Source organism: Mobula hypostoma, chromosome 9 (genome assembly GCF_963921235.1).
Source record: "Mobula hypostoma chromosome 9, sMobHyp1.1, whole genome shotgun sequence".
In the NCBI taxonomy this organism is placed as follows: Eukaryota; Metazoa; Chordata; class Chondrichthyes; order Myliobatiformes; family Myliobatidae; genus Mobula; species Mobula hypostoma.
The window spans coordinates 8,810,638-8,833,364 of NC_086105.1; the positions used below are offsets into that span (position 1 = coordinate 8,810,638).

The 22,727-nt window shown below is 42.1% G+C and overlaps 1 protein-coding gene across 3 annotated transcripts in view; it reads left to right on the forward strand.

The window, feature by feature from the left end:
* The window catches only part of LOC134351495 (leucine-rich repeat-containing G-protein coupled receptor 5-like), a 177,300-nt gene extending 167,077 nt beyond the window's left edge, over positions 1 to 10,223 (forward strand). For all 3 annotated transcript variants that reach the window (XM_063057716.1, XM_063057717.1, XM_063057718.1), the window contains 4 exons: positions 148 to 273; positions 3,663 to 3,808; positions 4,394 to 4,474; positions 5,796 to 10,223. In XM_063057716.1, the coding sequence (XP_062913786.1) occupies positions 148 to 273; positions 3,663 to 3,808; positions 4,394 to 4,474; positions 5,796 to 6,889 (1,447 nt within the window). In that variant the 3' untranslated portion in view covers positions 6,890 to 10,223. The remainder of the gene's footprint in view (positions 1 to 147; positions 274 to 3,662; positions 3,809 to 4,393; positions 4,475 to 5,795) is intronic.
* The last annotated feature ends 12,504 nt before the right edge of the window (positions 10,224 to 22,727 follow it).

Here is a 22,727-nt window from a genome sequence, read left to right on the forward strand (position 1 = left end):
TGAGAGTTGGAATTTTCTTTACATTTTTATTTCTTAACATAGTATATTTACTCATTTACATCACTTAAAAGGAACATTGGCATTCTAGTGTACCAAATGCTGCATATGTTTGTAACTGATTCGCTTACTGAAATTAATTTCTTGCAGTGACCTTACCTTCAACTTTCTGACATCTCTTCCTCTGTCTGGGCTAAGTGGCTTGACACACCTGAAGCTAACAGGCAATCAAGCTCTGCTAGACTTGCTGCCCATAGACAGCCTCCATAATCTAAGGTGAGCACATTCATTATTTTCAATTTATTTTTTGTGCCTTGCAATGCATATAAATAAGACTGTCAAACAATCTGCTGGAGGAACTGGGTGGGTTAAGAAGTGTCTGGGGGGCATGGAGGGAATTATCAATAGTTTGGGTTGAGAGGTTTGAATTCACTGGGCCCAAGGACTGATTCAATGAATGGTTACAACAGAACACATCGCAGGAACGCCCCTGAGAAAGCAAAACCAATCAAACTCACACAATTTTTAAAATAGCACTGTGAAAATTAAAGTCTTTCTACTTGATTTATCCTCCTTGGAGTACAAAGTTTGTAAATGTGCTTCATCGCCACCTGAGAGTAAGACCATAAGATATAGGAGCAGAATTAGGCCATTTGGCCCATCGAGTCTGCTCTGCCCCTTCATCATGGCTGATCCACTTCCCCCTCAGCCCCGATCTCCTGCCTTCTCCTCATATTCCTTCATGTCATACTGAAATGAAGAGAGAAAAGTAGTATGATACAAAATTATCTTTCCAAAGCTTATACAGTACATAGTAATCTATTTTAATTCCTAAGTACTTTCAAAATTTGTATCTGTTTCACTAATCATAAAAATCAGGTCTTGAAACCTATTGTGAACCAACCATATCTTCACTGAACTAAGTTAGGTTCGCATTTTTGTAATACATTACATTTACCCCACTTAGTTTGAGGTTAAATTATTACCGCAGTTTTTGGGTTACCAATGATAGAACTAAATCACTTAACCTCTTCAGCTCGTCAGATGATTGCATTTCTTACATTAATGGCTAGAAGATCCATTTTGCTGAATTGGAAAGAGATCAATCCTCCCACCACATTTCATTGATTCTCTCAAACTATGTTGTGTTTAAACTTAGAAAAAATTAGAAGTGTTATTTATGATCCCTCGATTAACTTTGAAAAGACTTGGAGGCCATTTAGTCCATATGATGTAATTTGACCTTTTCCAAACATATTCTATTACTTTTCAATATATGTTGAGAGGAGCGGAGTCAAGGACACTAATGGTTCTTTTTTTTTGAATGTTACACAACAGCCCAAGTCTTTTTCTTTCTTTAGTTTAGTTGTTATAATTATTTAGTTATCATTGTTTAGATTAGTTTTTTCTTTTTGGGTATATATTTTTTCCTTTTTCATTATATTTGTATCTTGTATGATTGGGAGGTTTAATACCCGTGTGCCAACTGGGTTTATATTTAAATATGTTAATTATAACAATGTAATCCCAATAACTTCGTATTAATTCTATGTTATGTTTATAATTATAAAACTAATAACAAGATTGAAAAAGAAAGAAAAAGAGATTAAATGAGCAGTCTTACGTCAAGTGTCCTACTATCCTATGTCCTTTATTCCCAAGATCAGCATCAACATAGATAGTGGAACTCATCATCCATTTCAATAAATAGGGTTAATATCCATCCAAGACTCCCTAGCCTGACCAGCAGCACACTGTACCCTCACCAGGAGGGCAGCACCTCACCACCACCTCCTCACGGAACGGTGAATAAATGCTGGTGTTGCCAGCAATGCTTTCAACCAAGAAAAGAATGAGAAACAAAAACACACCTTTGTAACTTTGTGTCTGCAATGAAACTCTTTGAAGATGGACGAGGAAGGCAGACTTTCAAGTGAACAGCATTTTTCACAAACTCAGGCCATCCTATTATTTTAAAGTGTAGTAATGTTAGGAATATGCTTTCAGTTTGTGTGCATGAAGATTCCCAAACTGTAATAAATAGAAACTCTATTCCAACAATGATGACTTGAAAAATAAACACTAGCCACGAGACCTGGGAGAGTGCTTTTCCCTCTTATTCAGATAGAAGCTTCTGATCTTTAGTGGGGCCTACGTTTAAGGTTCTGACTAAACAGACATCAACTCTAATAGTCTTGCTGGGGAGGTTGTGGTGACATCTCTGTAGTAGTGCTCGAACTCGTGACCTTCTAACCCACAGCATAAAATGCTGTCAAAATCAGAATCAGATTTAATACGATGTAGTATGATGCAATACATAATAATAAAAATTGTGAATTGAACTAAATATATATGTATATATATACAGTTAAATTAAATAAGTAATACAACAAAAGTAATGAGGTAGAGTTCATGGGTTCAATATCGATTCAGAAATCTCAGCCACAACTTACACATTACACCTCCCATTCAAGGTGTCACTGGATAATTTGTTCTGTACGCTTCAATATTTAATTACTTTGCTTATCTATGTGTAATTCATTTGTAGATTTAATTCTTACTTTCCTAAGTTATTGTGTGTTATGCATACCACTGTGCTTTACGCCCTGACAGAAGAAAAGTTGTTTTGTTTGGTGGTATACATGTATATAGCTAAATGACTATAAACTTGACACATACATTCCTATGAACAGCTTGCACTCCAGATTGCACAGAGTATTTCTTTAATTGCTCAGTGACTTGATTCTTTAACTTCAATGTATAACACTGGACAAGAAAGATTTTGCTTCCTGAATATTTTTGAGTGTATCGTATGGATTTTGGGATCATGAAAATGACCATGAAATTTTCTTATTACACACCATTTTTTAAGAAATTACCTATATTTGTTATTTCAATTCATATTTCAAGTCAGAATAACTGATACCAAGATTAAGGAAGGCATTTTTGTTGATCCACAAATCAAACAGGTCATCAATGACAGGCAATTCAAAGAACTTCTAGTGGGACAGGATAAAATCACATGGCAGACATTGAAGGATGTTGTTGAAAATTTTCTTGGCAAACTACATGCGGCTGGTTGACAACATGCTTCAAGCATACAAAACCATGAAGTGCAACATGTCACTAAAGATTCATTTTCACCATTCCCATTTCGACTTCTTCCCTGTAATTCTTAGCACTGTCAGTGGTGAAAGGTTTCACCGGGACATTTTGTGGTCATGGAGAAATGGTACCAGGGCAACTGGAATCCATCAATGCTGGCTGATTTTTGTTGGAAACTTAAGTGAAAAGCCTCAGACACTGAGTACAAATGAAAATCATCAAAAAAACATTTTTAGCTTAGTTGAACTATTGCAAAGCATGAGCACTGTAATGTAATTAAACACATATTCAATAAAAGTTAATTTCTTGTTTCTCCAAATTCCCACATGATACACGAAGTCTGAAATTATATCCGTGTTCAGCTTCAAGCAGTCTATCACAAACAAAAAAAAAATTCTGGGAAAGCAACACTTCTGAAAAAAATTTGTTGTCCTGGTAATTACAGCTTTCCAAACACATTCTTTAACACCCCCAGCACAAAAAGCAAATAAGTATTTTGCATTCATTTTGTGAAATTGTTTTCACTGTGTTTTAATACATTGATTTTAACACATTCACAGGGTACTGGAAATGCCATATGCTTATCAATGTTGTGCCTACAGACCTTGTGAAAGTTCCTACAAACTTGCAAATCAACAGGAACAAGTAGAAGATAACAGTAATGATGAAACTTACAAACGGGACGCTGGAATGCTATCTGGTCAAGGTAATGGTTCAGTGTTGGCAATACAGGAAATTGGTGGTAACACTCAGTAGGTCAGGCAGCATCTGTGGAAAGAGAAGCAGAGTTAAAGATTCACATTAAAAATCCTTCATCAGAACTTAGAAAGTAAAAACAAAGTTCCCCTACATCTCTACACTTAAATCTAATCCAATTTCTCTCTTTCCCAGTTCTAATGACCTGAATTATTAACTTTATTTCTCTTTCCACAGATGTTGCCTGGTCTGCTGAGTGTTCTGCTTTAATCTCAAATTTCCATTTGAGTTTCAGTTAAATGTTCACATTAATTTTACTTGATATTTTGATTTAAGCTTCATTGAATGTTATGGTTTAACTCAAAAGCATTGCATCTATGTCTGTTCTAATTATTGTCAGAAAATAAATAGCACGAATGATAACATAATTTCTGATTCAAAGAACGGATCTAGAAATTGCCAGTGAAATTAAGATGTTTGTTGTTGTTTTAAACTGTTTAAGAAAATAAGTCTTACAAATTGATGAACTGACCAATTGCTGAATGTTTATATATATAAATTATGATGTGTAATAATTGAACTATGTGATATACAGATGATCAGGACCTAGATGATGCATTCATTGAACTTGAGGAGGTTCCAAAAGTCCATTCTGTCCAATGCACTCCAACTCCAGGTAAGGAAGGATGGTTTTGCAATTTTGTTGTAAAATTAATCTTTTCCACAGAGCATAGCAATGGGAACTTGCCCAGAGAATGGCTAAGGTTAAGTTTTCCCAGAACAATCTGGTCTTTCCAGCGCAGCATCCAACTGGGACATCTGAAGGTAGATCAGCAATGCAACTTGATCTGTCAGTTTACTATCTCTTACTATCTCTTCTTTCAGTTAGTCCTGACGAAGGGTCCCGGCCTGAAATGTCGACTGTACCTCTTCCTATAGATGCTGCCTGGCCTGCTGCGTTCACTAGATTTTTTGTGTGTGTTGCTTGATCTGTCAGTGCTCAATTCTGCATGATATTAAATTCTCTCCAAATATTACACCCTCCTCCCCCATTACCATTCTGCTGTTCCCACAGTTGCCAGGTCCCAGTGTTCAAGGGGCTATTCCCCAACTCGCTCTCCCAAAGTAGACTGGCAAACCACTGCTGTCTAGTGTGCCACTGGGAGCAACTATATTTCTGCGCAATTAAATTCTCAGCTTCATTTATATCTTTCCCAAATTTTATGTTCATTGACAAGAACAGTTACCACCTTTCAACCATCAGGCTCTTGAACAAAAGGGGATAACTGTACTCTCCTATGCATCCATTGAGATGTTCCTACAACCCATGTTCTCATTTTAAGGACTCTTTATCTCATGTTCTCATTATTTATTGCTATTTATTTTTATTTGCATTTGCACAGTTTGTTGTCTTTTGCATTCTTGTTGATCTTTCCTTGATTAGATTAGATTAGATTCAACTTTATTGTCATTGTGCCGAGTACAGATACAAAGCCAATGAAATGCATTTAGCATCTGACCAGAAATGCAAAGAATAGTGTTATTTACAAAATAACTGAGAATAAAAAGTAAGTGCTACAGCACACAAATATAAAAGTACTGAGATAGTACAATATGGGTGCAATACTGCTTAGCGCTGTGATGTGAGGTTCAGCAGGGTCACAGCCTCAGGGAAGAAGCTCTTCCTGTGTCTGCTGGTGCGGGAGCAGAGGCTCCTGTAGCGCGTCCCAGATGGGGGAGAGTAAAAAGTCCATGGTTAGGGTGAGATGCATCCTTGATCCTGTTATAGTTACTATTCTTTAGATTTGCTGAGTATGCCCGCAGGAAAATGAACCTCAGGGTTGTATATGGTGACATATATGTAGCTTGGTAATAAAATTTACTTTGAACTTTGTACAATTGGTCAACATCTAAAAATAATCACATTCTGTGGGTTTCTCTAGATATGAAATTAAAACTGATAATATATTTACAAAAATTAATTCTATTAATTTTAGGACCCTTCAAGCCTTGTGAACATCTGTTTGGCAGCTGGATGATACGACTTGGAGTTTGGACCGTTGTTTTACTCTCTCTGGCTGGTAATTGCTTGGTCGCCACAACTGTTTTTGGATCTCCAGCGTTTATTTCCCCTCCCAAACTTCTAGTAGGGCTCCTGGCACTGGCAAACTCACTGATGGGCGTCTACAGTGGTGTATTGGCAATTGTGGATCTATTAACATTAGGCAAATTCGCAAAATATGGAGCATGGTGGGAAAATGGAATTGGCTGTCAGGTGGCAGGCTTTCTCTCCATCTTTGCTTCTGAATTGTCCATTTTCCTGCTGACGGTTGCAACTGTTGAACGCAACCTATCCACGAAATGTGACACAAGACAAGGCAAAACCCTAGCTAGCATCAAATTGGCGGCAACGTTCTGTGTGATTCTGGCTTGCATTGTAGCAATGCTGCCGCTGTTTCACATTGGAGATTACGGGATCTCGCCACTTTGTTTTCCATTACCCTTTGGGGAGCCCTCCACTTTAGGCTTTCTTGTGGCTTTAGTCTTGCTGAACTCTCTTTGCTTTCTTGTCATGACGATAACCTACACAAAGCTATACTGCGGTTTGGAAAAGGGAGACGTGCACAGCTTCTGGGACTGTTCAATGGTGAAACATATTGCCTGGCTGCTGTTCACTAACTGCATCCTGTACTGCCCTGTGGCTTTCCTGTCATTTTCTTCCTTGCTGAACCTCATGATTATTAGTCCAGACGTAGTGAAGTCAATACTTCTAGTGATTCTTCCGTTGCCAGGATGCCTGAATCCCTTGCTCTACATTCTTTTCAACCCACATTTCAAGGACGATTTTGGACTCTTGAGGAAGAATCAGCGATTATGGAAGAATTCAAAGCAGAGAAGTTTGGCTTCTTTAAGCTCAGAAGATGCTGAGAAGCAGTCCTGTGATTCTACTCAAGAACTAGTTATACGCTCAGGCAGTTATGCAGCCTCTGGCATGTCCTGTCACTCAGCAAACAACAGTTCAGTGCAGACATCTTACCAGATGATGGAGACCTGCCAACACCCATCAGTAACATTTGCTCACTGCCACTAGAGGGAAGCACTGAGAAGATCATTCTTGCCTCATGAAATTGCTGTAGATAGTTGTCTGTGTGTGTTTTTTTTTTAAGATGCATTATTATGCCTGCTGCTTTCTGGCAAAGACATTCAATGTGCAGAAGAAACAGATTATGATCTGAAACAGGATGGGAGATCCAAGAAACGATTTTGTTCATTCTGTGAGGTTCCCCAATGGGCATGTTTGCATACCAATTACTGCAGTAACTTTATCATGAAAACATGATTGTTCTACATGAAATTCATGTTCACCAATTAAATATTTGACAACTTCCACATTGGTTTGGTGGATTCAAAGCTTGGGGTGGTACAATACTGTAATAGTTAGCACAACACTTTACAGTACAGGCAACCCAGGTTCAATACCCACTTCTGCCTATAAGGAGTTTGTACATTCTCCCAGTGACCACGTGGATTTCCTCTGGGTGTTCCAATTTCCTCCCATAGTTCAAAGTTGTACCAGTTGGTAGATTGACTGGTGATTGTAAATCATCTGGTGATTAGGCTGGGATTAAAACAGGGGATTTGCACTGCATGGCTCAAAGGGCCAAAAAGGTCTCAGTAAAGAAATAATAAATAAAACTGATTAATTAGCTGCTAACTTTCTCCATTCAGCCTCACAGATGAGAGGCATAAAAAGACTTCAATATAGGTGATACTATTTCAAAGGAAAGAAGTACTTTATCTTGTAATTGCCACCAAATGCTGCATTCTTTGGGTTCAAGGCTTTAAATGCAAATCCTATTTTCTATTTGTGATACATTTCTTGTAACAGGTGTACTTCTATGTCATAGTTTCTGAGGTGTAAAATCCCCTTTTAAACAATTTCACCTTATACAAAAGTAGTTGTTAACAGTAAGACTTTTCCCATTAGGACACACAAGTAACAGCTCGGTGGTCCTTCCGAGATGCATATATGAGAGGAGGGACAGGTAAACGCACAATTTCATCTGCAACTCATAATGAGTGTTATGTTTGATGGCTATTTTCTCTTTCCCACATCATCCATTTTGTGCAGAAATAGCTGAAGGGGGCAATGAAAAATCACCTTGGCTAACCAACATTAAACAAATAATGTACATTTGACAAAAAGGATGCTAAGAACAACTCAGCATGTCAGGTTGCATCCTTGGAAAGAGAGAGGAACAGTGAATACTTCAGGGATCAATGCCCTTTCATCAAGACGATACATATGTCCTCCTATAGAACACCAACATAAATATTTAGTTTGCTTGATCTCAGTGGAATTGAATGTAGAGAGTGCAGTTCAGTCAATGTCTAATACTTTAACACCTATTAGAACAAACAGAACCCCACTCATCGCCTTTGCCTTAAAGCTCATTAACTTTTGGGTGCCACTAGGTGAAGCAGTCAGTTGAATCAAAACATCTAATAACAAGGTATATGAAAATATTAAGGCCAGAAATTCTGCAGATGCTGGAAATCCAAAACAATTCACACAAAGTGCTGGAGGAACTCAGCAGGTCAGGCAGCATCAATGTCTATTCAGGATTGGAAAGGAAATGGGAGGATGCCAGAATAAAAAGGTGTGGTGTGGGGAGGGGGCTGGGGTGGAGAAGGAGGCGAGCTGGAAGGTGATAGGTGAAACCAGGTGGGTGGGAAAGGTCAAGGGCTGGAGAGGAAGGAATCTGATAGGAGAGGAGAATGGACCATAGGAGGAGGGGACCCAGGGAAAAGTAATAGGCAAGTGAGAACATTAAAAATATTTGATTACACAATCTTAATTGGTCATAACGCCAAAACTTCCTTCAGTGATCCAATGGGACAGAGCGCATAATTCCAGACTTTAAAACACTATAGCATGTTATCATTTAACATTGTACATTTAATTCTCATTACTTTATTAAAAATATAGCTGTGCTTTTGTTTCCAGCATTACAATTCTATGATAAAAATCTTCCTGGCTTAAGTTAACTGTGGCATAGCAGCTGGTGTTTGTATTGTGTAATTCCAGCATCCTGAGTTCAAATTCGGACCTTTTTAAATTTGATACATTCTCCATGGGTTTAACATGGATTTTCTCTGGGTGCTCCAGTTTCTTCCCTTATTGCAAAGACATGCTTGTGGGTTAATTGGCTACATTCAATTACTCCTTTCTGTAGAATAGTGGGAGGAGAATTGGGTGGAGTTGGTAGGCATGTGAGAGGGGGAAGGTAAGTGGGGAAAAGGGGAACAATGGGATTGCTCTGAGAGCCAGCATAGATTTGACAGCCTGAGTGGCCTCCTATTATGTAAGGCAATCTCAATAGATCACATATTTATTCATGTGTTAACTTAAGTCTGTGTATTTTTATGCAATTCACTTTGGTGATAACTGCATCTTTGGGTGAAGAAAACTAAAATAGTAAGTAGTTTAGCAACAGTTTTCAGGAAAGAATTTGAATAACATTACACCCAATTAAAAATGCACGTTTCTTCCAGACTTGCAGTATATCTTTGCATAATACAACAAAAGAGAAAAACAATAAATATTCAAAAGCAATTGTAATTTTTTAAATCCAGATGTCTATAAAATATATGTACATTTATGATAATAAGAATGTATTTATTTCTGTTATAAGGACAATTAACAATTTTGTATCCAGTATGATCTCATATAACCTTTGTCATGAAGAACTGAATCATAAATTAGGCCTCTATTGATAAGTGTTACATTCTTTGTGCATTTTAAAAATCTTGAATGAAGAAGGAATATATTACCATGTATTCATTTTTGGGTTGTATATAATGTATGTAAACATCTAGCTGTAGATAGTTTGGCTACTTCAGAGTGGAAATAAGGAAACAAAAATAAATACAATAAACAACATCTTATTTCTATTGTCCATACGATATTTTTTTTAACACCCCTTATGCACTGGGATTTAGGGTAGCATTGAAAGTGCTCCATCTCTGTCTGTCCATACTGTCGCACACCAATGTAGAATGATTCTTCATTGCTGTTTCTGTAACAGTTTTGATTTACCAATCAGGTATATTAGCCCTGAGCTGAACCCCTGAACCCGGAGGACTGGTGGATCACTCTTCTCTGGCTTCTGCCATTTGACCTGTTCGGCACGGATGACCCTACCAAGAGCCAAAGCATAAAACCCTGACTCCAGCCAACATAGTTCTCTGGATACTGAGGCATGCAGGCCTCCAAACCACAACAAGGTTATGATTATCTTGCAAGTCATAAGCTGTGCTGTCATGAAACTTCCTTGTTAGCTACTATAACAGTGAAATGGGAAGTAGCCCCAGTTACAATGAAGATAGAAAAGATCGAAACTGTTTGCTTTAGGCAGAAACTTCCAGTGTACTCAAAAATGTTTGAATAAATTATTCCAATATGCAAAGTGCAGGTCTGATTTTTCCTGAGGTCTTGGTTAAGTGGAGGCACCCTCACTTCACTTAAAAGAGTCATAGAAAAGTACAGCACAGAAACAGGCCCTTTGGCCCATCTAGTCCGTGCTGAGCCATTTAAGCTGCCTACTCCCGTTGACCTGCACCGGGACCGTAGCCCTCCATACGCCTACCACCCATGCACCTAACCAAATTTCCCTTAAACGTTGAAGTCAAGCCTGCATCCACCACTCGCGCTGGCAGCTCATTCCACACTCTCACATCCCTCTAAGCGAAGAGTTTCCCTCATGTTCCCGTTAACTTTTCACCTTTCACAGGCGGGGTGGGGCGGGTTGTGGTTGAAGTCTTGTTCTGCAAGATCTGATTGAGAAGTGATACTATCAACAAAATATCCTTTACTGAAGTTTTGTACCAGCAGTGTCTGGTACAAAAGTGTATCAAAAGTATACCATATGGAATATTCATACCTGAGAAGTGCTCTTAAATGCATGACAGGTCTGAAGTTGGGAAATTGCTCTGGACAATATTCATCATCCAACACTACTGAAGTTTGCAAGTTGGTGCTCAGTAGGTATTGGCAGGTAAATTACAAGCAGGTGTACTTCAAAAGCAAGATGGAGACAAAGGCAACCGCAGATGCTGGAATCTGAAGGACCTCAACAGCTCAGGCAGTACTTTTGGAAAGAAATGGACCATTCACATTTGAGGTCAAGACCGTTCAACTATACTCTTTTAGTGGTCTCATCTCTGTCCCTCTCTTCAAACTGGCCATCTTCCCTTTTCACTCACAGTCCTGAACAAGGGGTTCAACCCCAACCAGCAATTATTCCTTCCCCCACCTCCCTCCCACCAAAGCCCTCAGATGCTGATCAACCTGCTGAGTTCCAGCAGATTGTTTCACCAGATGGCAGCATCACTGGTCTCTTGTGCTTCATTTTCTTCATGACTACCTGACTTATTCTTCCATTTCCACTGACCAGAATCTTCATGGGACCTATCCATGCATATTTTTCCCCGGTTTCTCCCCGCCATCCATGGAATTGTTCTTCAAGATCAGGGGTTTTCAATATGATCGAGTTCACTGTGAAATTTGAGAAGGAAAAACTAAATTTCAATGTGTCGGTATCTCAGCAGAATAAAGGAAATTACAGTGGCATGAGAGGGGAACTGGCCAAAGTTGACCGAAAAGGGACACTTGCAGGAAGGACGGAAGAGCTGAAGTTTCTGCAAAAAATGAGGGAAGTGCAAGACAGATATATTCCAAAAAAGAAGAAACTTTCAAATGGTAGAAGGACACCACCGTGGCTGACAAGTCAGAGCCAAAGTAAAACATAGAAACATAGAAACATAGAAAATAGGTGCAGGAGTAGGCCATTCGGCCCTTCGAGCCTGCACCGCCATTTATTATGATCATGGCTGATCATCCAACTCAGAACCCAGCCTTCCCTCCATACCCCCTGACCCCTGTAGCCACAAGGGCCATATCTAACTTCCTTTTAAACATAGCTAATGAACTGGCCTCAACAGTTTGCTGTGGCAGAGAATTCCACAGATTCACCACTCTCTGTGTGAAGAAGTTTTTCCTAACCTCGGTCCTAAAAGGCTTCCCCTCTATCCTCAAACTGTGACCCCTCGTTCTAGACCTCCCCAACATCGGGAACAATCTTCCTGCATCTAGCCTGTCCAATCCCTTTAGGATCTTATACGTTTCAATCAGATCCCCCCTCAATCTTCTAAATTCCAACGAGTACAAGCCCAGTTCATCCAGTCTTTCTTCATATGAAAGACCTGCCATCCCAGGAATCAATCTGGTGAACCTTCTTTGTACTCCCTCTATGGCAAAGATGTCTTTCCTCAGATTAGGGGACCAAAACTGCACACAATACTCCAGGTGTGGTCTCACCAAGGCCTTGTACAACTGCAGTAATACCTCCCTGCTCCTGTACTCGAATCCTCTCGCTATAAATGCCAGCATACCGTTCGCCTTTTTCACCGCCTGCTGTACCTGCATGCCAAAGAGGGCATATAAGGAAGCCCAAGCCAGTGGGAAGATAAAGGATTGGGAAGCTTTTAAAAACTTGCAGAAGGAAGCTAAGAAGGTCATTAGGAAGGAGAAGGTGAATTATGAAAGGAAGCTGATGACTAATATCAAAGAAGATACTAAAAGCTTTTTTTAAGTATATAAAGGGTAAAAGGGATTCGAGAGTAGATATAGGACCAACACAAAATGATGCTGGAGATATTGTAATGAGAGACGCAGAGATGGCGGAGGAACTGAATGCGTATTTTGCATCAGTCTTCACAGTGGAAGACACCTTTGCTTTACTTCATTGTCGCCAAACAATTGATACTAGAGCAGACAATCATCACAGCGATATTTGATTCTGTGCTTCGCGCTCCCTGGAGTACAAATTGATAGTAAATAGTTAAAAATTAAATTATAAATCATAAATAGAAAAACAAAAATGGAAGTAAGGTAGTGCAAAAAACCAAGAGGCAGGTCCATATATTTGGAGGGTACGGCCCAGATCCAGATCAGGATCCGTTCAGCAGTCTTATCACAGTTGGAAAGAAGCTGTTCCCAAATCTGGCCGTACGAGTCTTCACACTCCTGAGCCTTCTCCTGGAGGGAAGAGGGTCGAAAAGTGTGTCCAAAGACGGAAGATTGGTTTGTGTGATGTGCTGCGCCGTGTTCACGATCTTCCGCAGCCTCTTCCGGTCTTGGACAGGACAACTTCCATACCAGGTTGTGATGCACCCTAGAAGAATGCTTTCTGCGGTGCATCTATAAAAATTAGTGAGGGTTTTAGGGGACAGGCCAAATTTCTTTAGCTTTCTCAGGAAGTAAAGGCGCTGGTGGGCCTTCTTGGCAGTGGACTCTGCTTGGTTGGACCAAGTTAGGTCATTTGTGATATTGACCCCGAGGAACTTAAAGCTTTTGACCTGTTCCACTTGCGCACCACCAATGTAAATGGGGTCGTGTGGTCCACTACTCCTTCTGAAGTCAACAACCAATTCCTTTGTCTTGCTGACATTGAGGGATAGGTTAGGGTTAGGGTTAGGGTTACATCTGCAGTATACTGGACATTCAAGAATGTCAGTGAAGAGAAGTACATGCAGTGAAAATTACGACTGCAAAGGTGCTCAAGGAGCTTAATCATCTGAGGGTGGATAAATCTCCTGGACCTAATTCACGCTTGGGTTCTGAAGAAAGTAGCTGGAGAGATTGCAGAGGCATTAACAATGATCTTTCAAGAATCGATAGATTCTGTCATTGCACCAGATGACTGGAAAATTGCAAATGTTACTCAGCTATTTAAAGAAGGGTAGGAGACAGCAGAAAGGAAACTATAGACTTGTTAGCCTGACATCAGTGGTTGGGAAGTTGTTGGAATCGATTGTGAGGGATGAGATTACAGAATACCTGGAGGCACATGGCAAAAGCCAGCATGGTTTCCTGAAAGGAAAATCCTGGCTGACAAACCTACTGCAATTTTTTGAGGAAATTACAAGCAGGGTAGACAAGGTGGTGTACTTGGATTTTCAGAAGGCCTTTGACAAAGTACCACACATGAGGCTGCTTAGCAAGATAGGAGTCCGTGGAATTACAGGGGAGTTACTAGCGTGGGTGGAGTATTGGCTGGTCAGCAGAATACAGAGAGTGGGAATAAAGGGATCCTGTTCTGGCTGGCTGCCGGTTTCCAGTGGAATTTCACAGGGACTGCTGGTTTTTACAACGTATGTCAATGATTTGGACTATGGGGTTAATGGATTTGTGGCTAAATTTGCCATGATTAGATTAGATTAGATTATGAGGACACGCAGTCCTCTTTCATTGTCATTTAGTAATGCATGCATTAAGAAATGATACAATTTGTTCCTCCAGAATGAGATCACAGAAACACAAGACAAATTAAGACTAAAAAAAACTGACAAAAAAAACACATAATTATAACATATAGTTACAACAGTGCAAAGTAATTTGATGAAGAAGACCATGAGCACAGTAAAAAAAAGTCTCAAAGTCTCTCGAAAGTCCCATCATCTCACGCAGACGGTAGAAGGAAGAAAACTTTCCCTGCCATGAGCTTCCAGCGCCGCAAACTTGCCAATGCAGCACCCTGGAAGCACTCAACCACTGTCCAGCCTCCAACCAGCACTCCGACACTGAGCACCGAGCGCCATCTCTGCCAAGCGCTTTGACCCTGGCCCCGGCAAAGCTGAGGATTTGGGGCCTTCCCCTCCGGAGATTCTCGATCGCTCAGTAGCAGCGGCAGTGAAGCAGGCATTTCAGAAGTTTCTCCAGAAGCTCCTCCATGCTTCTCACGTCCATCTCCATCAAATCAGGATTGTGCACGGCCCCTATTTAACAAATACGATATCAATTCGGAGCGGCCACGTGCGCTGCATCACGCCGCCATCTTCTCCTCCTCCCCTCCCATGATACAAAGGATAGGTGGAGGAGCGGGTGGTGTTGAGGAAACAGAGAGCCTGCAGAGAGACTTAGATAGTTTAGGGGAATGGGCAAAGAAGTGGCAAATTAAATACAATGTTGGAAAGTGTATGGTCATGCACTTCGGTGGAAGAAATAAATGGGCAGATTATTATTTAGATGCGGAGAGAATTCAAAATGCAGAGATGCAAAGGGACTTGGGAGTCCTTGTGCAGGATACCCTAAAGGTTAACCTCCAGGTTGAGTCGGTGGTGAAGAAGGCGAATGGAATGTTGGCATTCATTCCTAGAGGTATAGAATATAAGAGCAGGGATGTGATGTTGAGGCTCAATAAGGCACTCGTGAGCCCACACTTGGGATATTGTGTGCAGTTTTGGGTTCCTTATTTTAGAAAGGATATACTGACATTGGAGAGGGTTCAGAGAAGATTCACAAGAATGATTCCAGGAATGAAAGAGTTACCGTATGAGGAACATCTGGCAGCTCTTGGGCTGTATTCCCTGGAGTTCAGGAGAATGAGGGGGGATCTCATTGAAACACTCAGAATGTTAAAAGGCCTGAACAGATTCAATATGGCAAAGTTATTTCCCATGATAGGGGAGTCTAGGACTAGAGGGCATGACTTCAGGATTGAAGGACGTCCATTTAGAACAGAGATGCAGAGAAATTACTTTAGTCAGAGGGTGGTAAATCTGTGGAATTTGTTGCCACGAGTGACTGTGGAGGCCAAGTCATTGGATGCATTTAAGGCAGAGGCTGATAGATTCTTGATTGGCCAGGGCATCAAAGGGTATGGGGAGAAGGCAGGGGAGTAGGGATGACTGGAAGAATTGGATCAGCCCATGACTGAATGGTGGAGCAGACTTGATGTGCTGAACAGCCTACTTCTGCTCCTATATCTTATGGTCTTATGGTTAATGGTAAGGCTCCATGGCATAAAAGAGGTTGGGAAACCCTGTTCTAGATGAAGCAGCAAATCACTCATACTTCTCTTATCTAGTGTTTTGCATTCAGAGTTCATGATGTGGTCTCCTCTGCATCAGAGTCATCAATTACAAACTGAATAGTTGTTTTGTAGAACACCTCCGTTCAGTGCACAAGGATGACCCTGAGCTTCTAGTCATTATAATTCCCCATCACGTTCCCACTCTGACTTCTCTGTACTTGGCTTCCAACACAGTTCCAAACAATACCAACATAAACTCACAGTACAGAACTTCAGCAAAAGTTTTGATTCCACTGCAGACTGGGATTCAATATTAAATTCCACAATTTTGTGCTTGCATCAAAATTGGCTGGTTCTGGCATAAGGTCAATTCTTGTTTTTCCTTCCTTTAGAGCAAGCAATTAAAGTTCCTAATTCCATTGCATCATCATCCTCGAGGCCTGACATGGTCATTCTGTCAAAAACCTCAAAGCAGATGGTCAAGGTAGAACTGACAGTTCTTTGAGAAGACCGGATTGAGGAGGCTTTTGAGTGTAAGAAGGCCAAATACCAGGAGCTGATAGAGACAGGGATGGAGGGAACAATGCTAGCCTGTAGAAGTGGGGTGTAGTGGTTTTGCTGGCTGCTCGCTGTGAAGAACGTCCTCTTCCCTTGGATTTACAAGGACTGCAAAGAAAAGATCCATCAGGACTGTCACAGAGGCACCTGAGCGAGCCTCCGGATGGTGATGGATCAGGAGGTGTGACCCGTGGACCAATGCTGCTGGGACACAAGCCAGGGTCTGATCAACCCTGGCTGAGTCACCTGGTTGAAAGACCTGAAACACCAATGATGCCAGGTTACAACACTGATGATGTGTCCCAGCGCACCCTAGGATGTCTCTCAGCAACAGAAACCGTCTGAGTTGTTGTACCATCTTGCTGAGCCACACAATTGTGACATAACACTTAATTTTTCATTGTCTCCATGGTTCCAAAAACATTGTATTATCTGGACACAATCAGTGCTCTTTAACATCTACCCACTGCAGCTTAAGACATCACAAACAAGAGAAAATCTGCAGATGCTGGAAATCCAAGTAACACACACAAAATGCTCGAGGAATTCAGCGGGCCGGCCAGCATCTGTGGAAGACAATACAGTTGACATTTTGGGCCAAGACTCTTCAAGCAGGACTACTGCTGAAGGGTCTCAGCCTGAAACGTCGACTGTTTATTCTTTTCCATAGATGCTGCCTGGACTGCTGAGCTCCTCCAGCATTTTGTGTGTGCAGCTTAAGACATACTTGTTTTCTCATTGAACTAGATATATTGGAGAATCTGAAAGAGTAACTGTTGCCCCCTCAGCTGATGTTACCTGTCCTGCTCAGCATTTGTAACACATTCCTTTTACTTCCTCTTAAGGGGAGGGGAGGAGAAGATGGCGGCATGACGCAGCGCGCACAGCCGCTCCGAAATGATATCCTATGTGTTAAGTAGGGGCCGTGCACAATCTTGATTTGATGGAGACAGACGTGAGAAGCACGGAGGAAAACCTGGAGAAACTTCTGAAATGCCCGCTTCGCTGTCGCTGCTACTGTGCGATCGAGAATCTCCGGAGGGGAAGGCCCCAAATCCTCGGCTTTGCCTATTACCTGTTGCCGGGGCCGGGGTCGAAGCGCCCAGCAGAGATGGTGCTTGGTGCTCGGTGTCGGAGGGCTAGTCGGAGGCTCGAAGTTTTCGGACCGACTCAAGAGTCGGCTGTGGTCGGGTGCTTCCAGGGTGCTGCATCGGCAAGTTTGCGGCGCTGGAAGCTCATGGCAGGGAGAGTTTTTTTTTTCTTTCTTCTACCGTCTGCGTGAGATGATGGGACTTTCGAGAGACTTTGAGACTTCTTTTTTACCGTGCCCATGGTCTGTTCTTCATCAAATTACGGTATTGCTTTGCACTGTTGTAACTATACGTTATAATTATGTGGTTTTTGTTAGTTTCTCAGTTGGTTTGTCTTGTGTTTCTGTGATATCATTCTGGAGGAACATTGTATCATTTCTTAATGCATGCGTTACTAAATGACAGTAAAAGAGGACTGCGTATCCTCATAATCTAATCTAATCTAAGGTAAATGTTCTACTGGCCCGTAGAACGAGTGATAGAGGATGCTACTTGCTAAGTCATGCAAGTAAATATATTTTAAGATTAAAGCACTTCTTTGGGAGCAAAAAAAGCAAAACGTGATCAGGTTTAAATTACACACTGAAGGAACATTTACCTCTTAAATGATGCACTAAAAGAGAGACAATAAGGAATCCCTAGAACACAATTTACACCATTTGGACCATGATGCTGTCATGATCTTGATGCTAGATGTCTTTCGTATGTGTCTATCCATATCCCTCCATTCCCTTTGTATGCATCTGTTTATCTAGAAGCCTCGTAATCTCCTGCTTCCACTCCCACCTTCAGCGACCTATTTCAAGTACCAGCATCCTCTGCATAAAAAACTTGACCCCCTCATCACCTTTAAACATTCACCTTCTAATCCTAAAAGCATGTCCTCTAGTGCTGGACATTACTACCCTGGGGAGAAAGATTCTGACTTTCTACCATTTCTGTGCCTCGCATAATTTAAAAAAAAAACCTCTATCAATTCTCCCCTCATTCTCTGATACTCTAAGGCAAGAATTCCCAACCTGGAGTCCACAGACCCCTTGCTCTGGTCCATGGCGTAAAAAAAAAGTTTTGGAGTCTCTGCTCTAAGGAGAACAACCCAAATTTGTCCAACCTTTCCTTCTAATCCTGGTAAACCTCTTCTGCACCATTTTCACAGAAACATACTTCCTATAATGGAGCAAACAGAACTGCACATGATCCTCCTGTTGTGGTTCACCTAAAGTTTTAATGAGCTGCAGCATGACTTGTTTACTCTTATATTCCATACCTCTACCAATGAAGGCAAGCATAGTCATAGTCATAGCCCTAGTCATATTTTATTGATCCCGGGGGAAATTGGTTTTCGTTACAGTTACATCATAAATAATTAAATAGTAATAAAACCATAAATGGTTAAATAGTAATATGTAAATTACGCCGGTAAATTATGAAATAAGTCCAGGACCAGCCTATTGGCTCAGGGTGTCTGACCCTCCAAGGGAGGAGTTGTAAAGTTTGATGGCCACAGGCAGGAATGACTTCCTATGACGCTCTGTGTTGCATCTCGGTGGAATGAGTCTCTGGCTGAATGTACTCCTGTGCCCAACCAGTACATTATGTAGTGGATGGGAGACATTGTCCAACATGGCATGCAACTTGGACAGCATCCTCTTTTCAGACACCACCGTCAGAGAGTTCAGTTCCATCCCCACAACATCACTGGCCTTACGAATGAGTTTGTTGATTCTGTTGGTGTCTGCTACCCTCAGACTGCTGCCCCAGCACACAACAGCAAACATGATAGCACTGGCCACCACAGACTCGTAGACCATCCTCAGCATCGTCCGACAGATGTTAAAGGACCTCAGTCTCCTCAGGAACTAGAGACGGCTCTGACCCTTCTTGTAGACAGCCTCAGTGTTCTATGACCAGTCCAGTTCATTGTCAATGACCTTCTTACCAGTTGTGTAGCCACATTCAGTGAACTGTGGACCTGGACCCCAGATTACTCTGTAACTCAATGCTGTTAAGGGATCTATCATTAACTGTATATTTTCTCCTATTGTTTGCCCTCCTAAAGTGTAACACTTCATATTTGCCTGGATTAAACTCCACATTTTCTGCTATATCTATAACTGATTGATCTCTGATTGATCCATTGGTCAGGGTCAACTATGGACGTCGCATCCGAGCTGGCTAGATACGTAAGCCAGGGAACTATGATATCAGGAGAAAGCTGCTGCCCGTGAAGCAAGCTCCCCCTCTCCACACATCTGATCCCAAGGAACGGAAGAAGCAAGTACGGTTTGGCACCGGCAGTATCACAGGAGTTGCCGGTCAGCTTTGAGCTCAATGTAGGATTTCTCCCGAAGCCTCCCCCATGAGTGGGTACAGCCGCAAAGCAGTGGAGGTTTGAGATTAGAGCTTTCCTTCACCTAGGTGGGCTGCCAACCACGGCTGATGAGCCCCATCTGCCTGAAAATTGACCTGTATCCCCCTTTGTATTCTTTGATTGCCCTTTACACCACCCACAACTCTGATCTTGGTGCCAATCCACATTTTCACTGATCCTTGTGGACCCCCACTGGTCATGGACCTCCAGCCAGAATAACAGTCTTCCTCCCCTACTCTGTGTCTTCTATGAGCAAGGCAGCTCTGAATCCAAATTTGAAATTCATTCTGGACCCTGTGCACCTTTATGTTCAGAATTAACCTGCCACGTGGGACCTTATCGAAGTCCCTTACTTTACAAACAATTGCTTGATGCTATTTACAAAATTACATGTAAAATGATCATTACAAAATTCAAGTTCACAATAGGCAATAAATATTAACTTTAGAAGTTAACTCATCAACCCATACACTATACTGGATATTAAAAATTAACATACACCATTTTTTCCTCACACCAATTACAAATGTACTTTGGGATTGAGTTGACATAAACTCAATAAGTTAACAAACAAAATGTCAAGTATTTTAAAGACAACAATTTATAAATAATACCCTTAATTAACCCGGCTCAACATCAGCAGCTTTTGCAGGATGAATTTAAGAGTTAACAAGCCATTGAAACCACTGTTCTGATTTGTTGTAGAGTTTAAAACTAAAATGACTGCCACTGATTTCATGGGTGCAAGCTTAAACAAGAGTATACTGTAATTACCTCATCAGTATGATCATGGTTATTGTGAGGTTCAGTAGATCCTGGAATAGAACATAAATATTTCTATCATGTATTACCAGCCTCAATATTTTAATTATAATTGCAAACATCAGGTAGACAGAAACAGACTGTTGTGTGCATACATCTATTGATGCCTCTGGACACATCTTCAGTGATGTTCCTGGAATCATCGGGTGTTTCAGGTCTTTCAACATCATACAACCTCCTCCAGGTGACCCAGCCGGGGCTGATCAGACCCCAGCTTGTGTCCAGATGGCTAGCTACTTATAACTCCATGGCTCCCCTCTCTTGAGCCACAGCCATCTTGTGGCCCTCTCTTCCACATTGGTGGTACTGCGGATGGCTCTCCTCTTCCTCTCTCCCTCGATGCCCAAAATGCTGAAGGCTCTAACTAAAGAACGGGCTACGAATCCCCTACAACCAACCTCCACTGGGAGACACCTCGCTCTCCATCCAGCCTGCTGACAGTTGCTGACCAGTCCTGCGTACTTGGAGAGCTTCCTTTCAAAGGCCTCCTCCAAGCTATCTTCCCATGGGATTGTCAGCTCCAGCAGCACCACTTGCTTAGTAGACTCAGACACTAGGACAATGTCTGGTCGCAGGGTGCTGGCTGCGATATGGTTGGGGAACTTCAGCTGCCCTTCCAGGTCCACCAGCAGCTGCCAGTCCCTTTTAGAGGTCAGAATGCCTGCAGATGTTCTTTTGGAAGGTATTGGCTGCTCCCCAGCTCTGACAAAGGCAATGGTCTGCTTGGAGGGTCGGGATCGCTTCGCCCACTCAATTCCTGCGCTGACGGCTTCAGCAATGGTTTTCAGGACCTGATCATGCCTCCATCTGTACCGTCCCTCACCAAGTGCCCTTGCACAGTCGCTGATGATGTGCTCCAGGGTTCCTCGCTTGGAGCACAGTGGGCACGCAGATGACTCTGCCTTGCCCCATGTGTGCAGGTTTGATGGGCTTGGAAGCACATCGTACACTACCTGGATGAGAAATTGGATGCGGTGTGGTTTGGCTTTCCAAAGATCAGCCCAGGTCACTTTCCTCTCAACCGCATTCTCCCATCTTGTCCAAGCTCCCTGTTGCTTCATTCCCACCGTCTTGCGGCCTCTCATCTCCTCCACTACTGCTCTCACCTCCTCCTGAACTAGACGACACCTTTCCTTCCCTCTGGTGTCCATCTGGGGAGCTGGAAAGGATCCTAGCCCAGCTCGGCCTCGTGTGACCACTCCCACCAGCCTCCTGTGACGCAGCCTCGCCTCTGCCTCCTGAACAGCTTCCTCTGCCCTCCACTTCCTGCCAGTACTTACTTGGATCCCTGCTCCAGCCACCTTCGGGTCACTTGAGTCCCTATACTGTAGCACTTCCCTGGCTCCTGTTACCTTGAATTCTTCCTGCAAGGATTTGAAGGGCAGTTGCAGTTTGTTGTGGTGTCCATAGAGTGCGATGTTGCTCAGGCTCTTTGGCAGCCCCAGCCATCTCCTGAGGTGGTTGCTAACCCTCCTTACAGTGATATTGGAGCATTAGTTCCTGAAGTATTTAAGGACAAGATAAACAGTTTTCACAATGTGATGAAGCTATTAAGTCACAAACAATATGATCGGAGTAGGAATTGCAAATATAAAACTAAATAGGCTGATGGAAGAATAATAGATATTCTCAGCTGTTATTACTGTAGACAGACTGTCCAGTTTTTTGATAATTGAAATGTTGCAACTGATGTGTAGCTTATGAAACATGGCCCGGTCAATGCCAGCTGGTTTCATGAATCTTCTAACCGGTATCGTTATTGATCTCCAGTTGAAGATGGCACTACTGAAGATGGATGATAACTTACTGGCAGTTCCCAAAGCAAGAAATACAGCTAAATACTTTATTAGTAACACTTTCTTTGTAAAAATTATGGTATGGGGAGAAGGCAGGGGAGTGGGGTTGACTGGAAGAATTGGATCAGCCCATGATTGAATGGCGGAGCAGACTCAATGGGCCGAACGGCCTGCATCTGCTCCTATAACTTATGGTCCAAATGATTACTGCAAGCAATGAAGAGGTGAGCGAAGGCGAGGCTGACTCGAGGGTCAAGGCATGCAGATGCCATGTAACGTCAGAGCGAGGTCGAGGCATGTTCGAGGAGGAGTGGTCAGAGTGAGGTTGCGACATGGTGGAGGCGGAGTCAGGGCACGCGAAGCGGAGGAGTTTCGGAGCCCATCCGTCTAAAGCGAGAGCAAGGCCTGATCCATC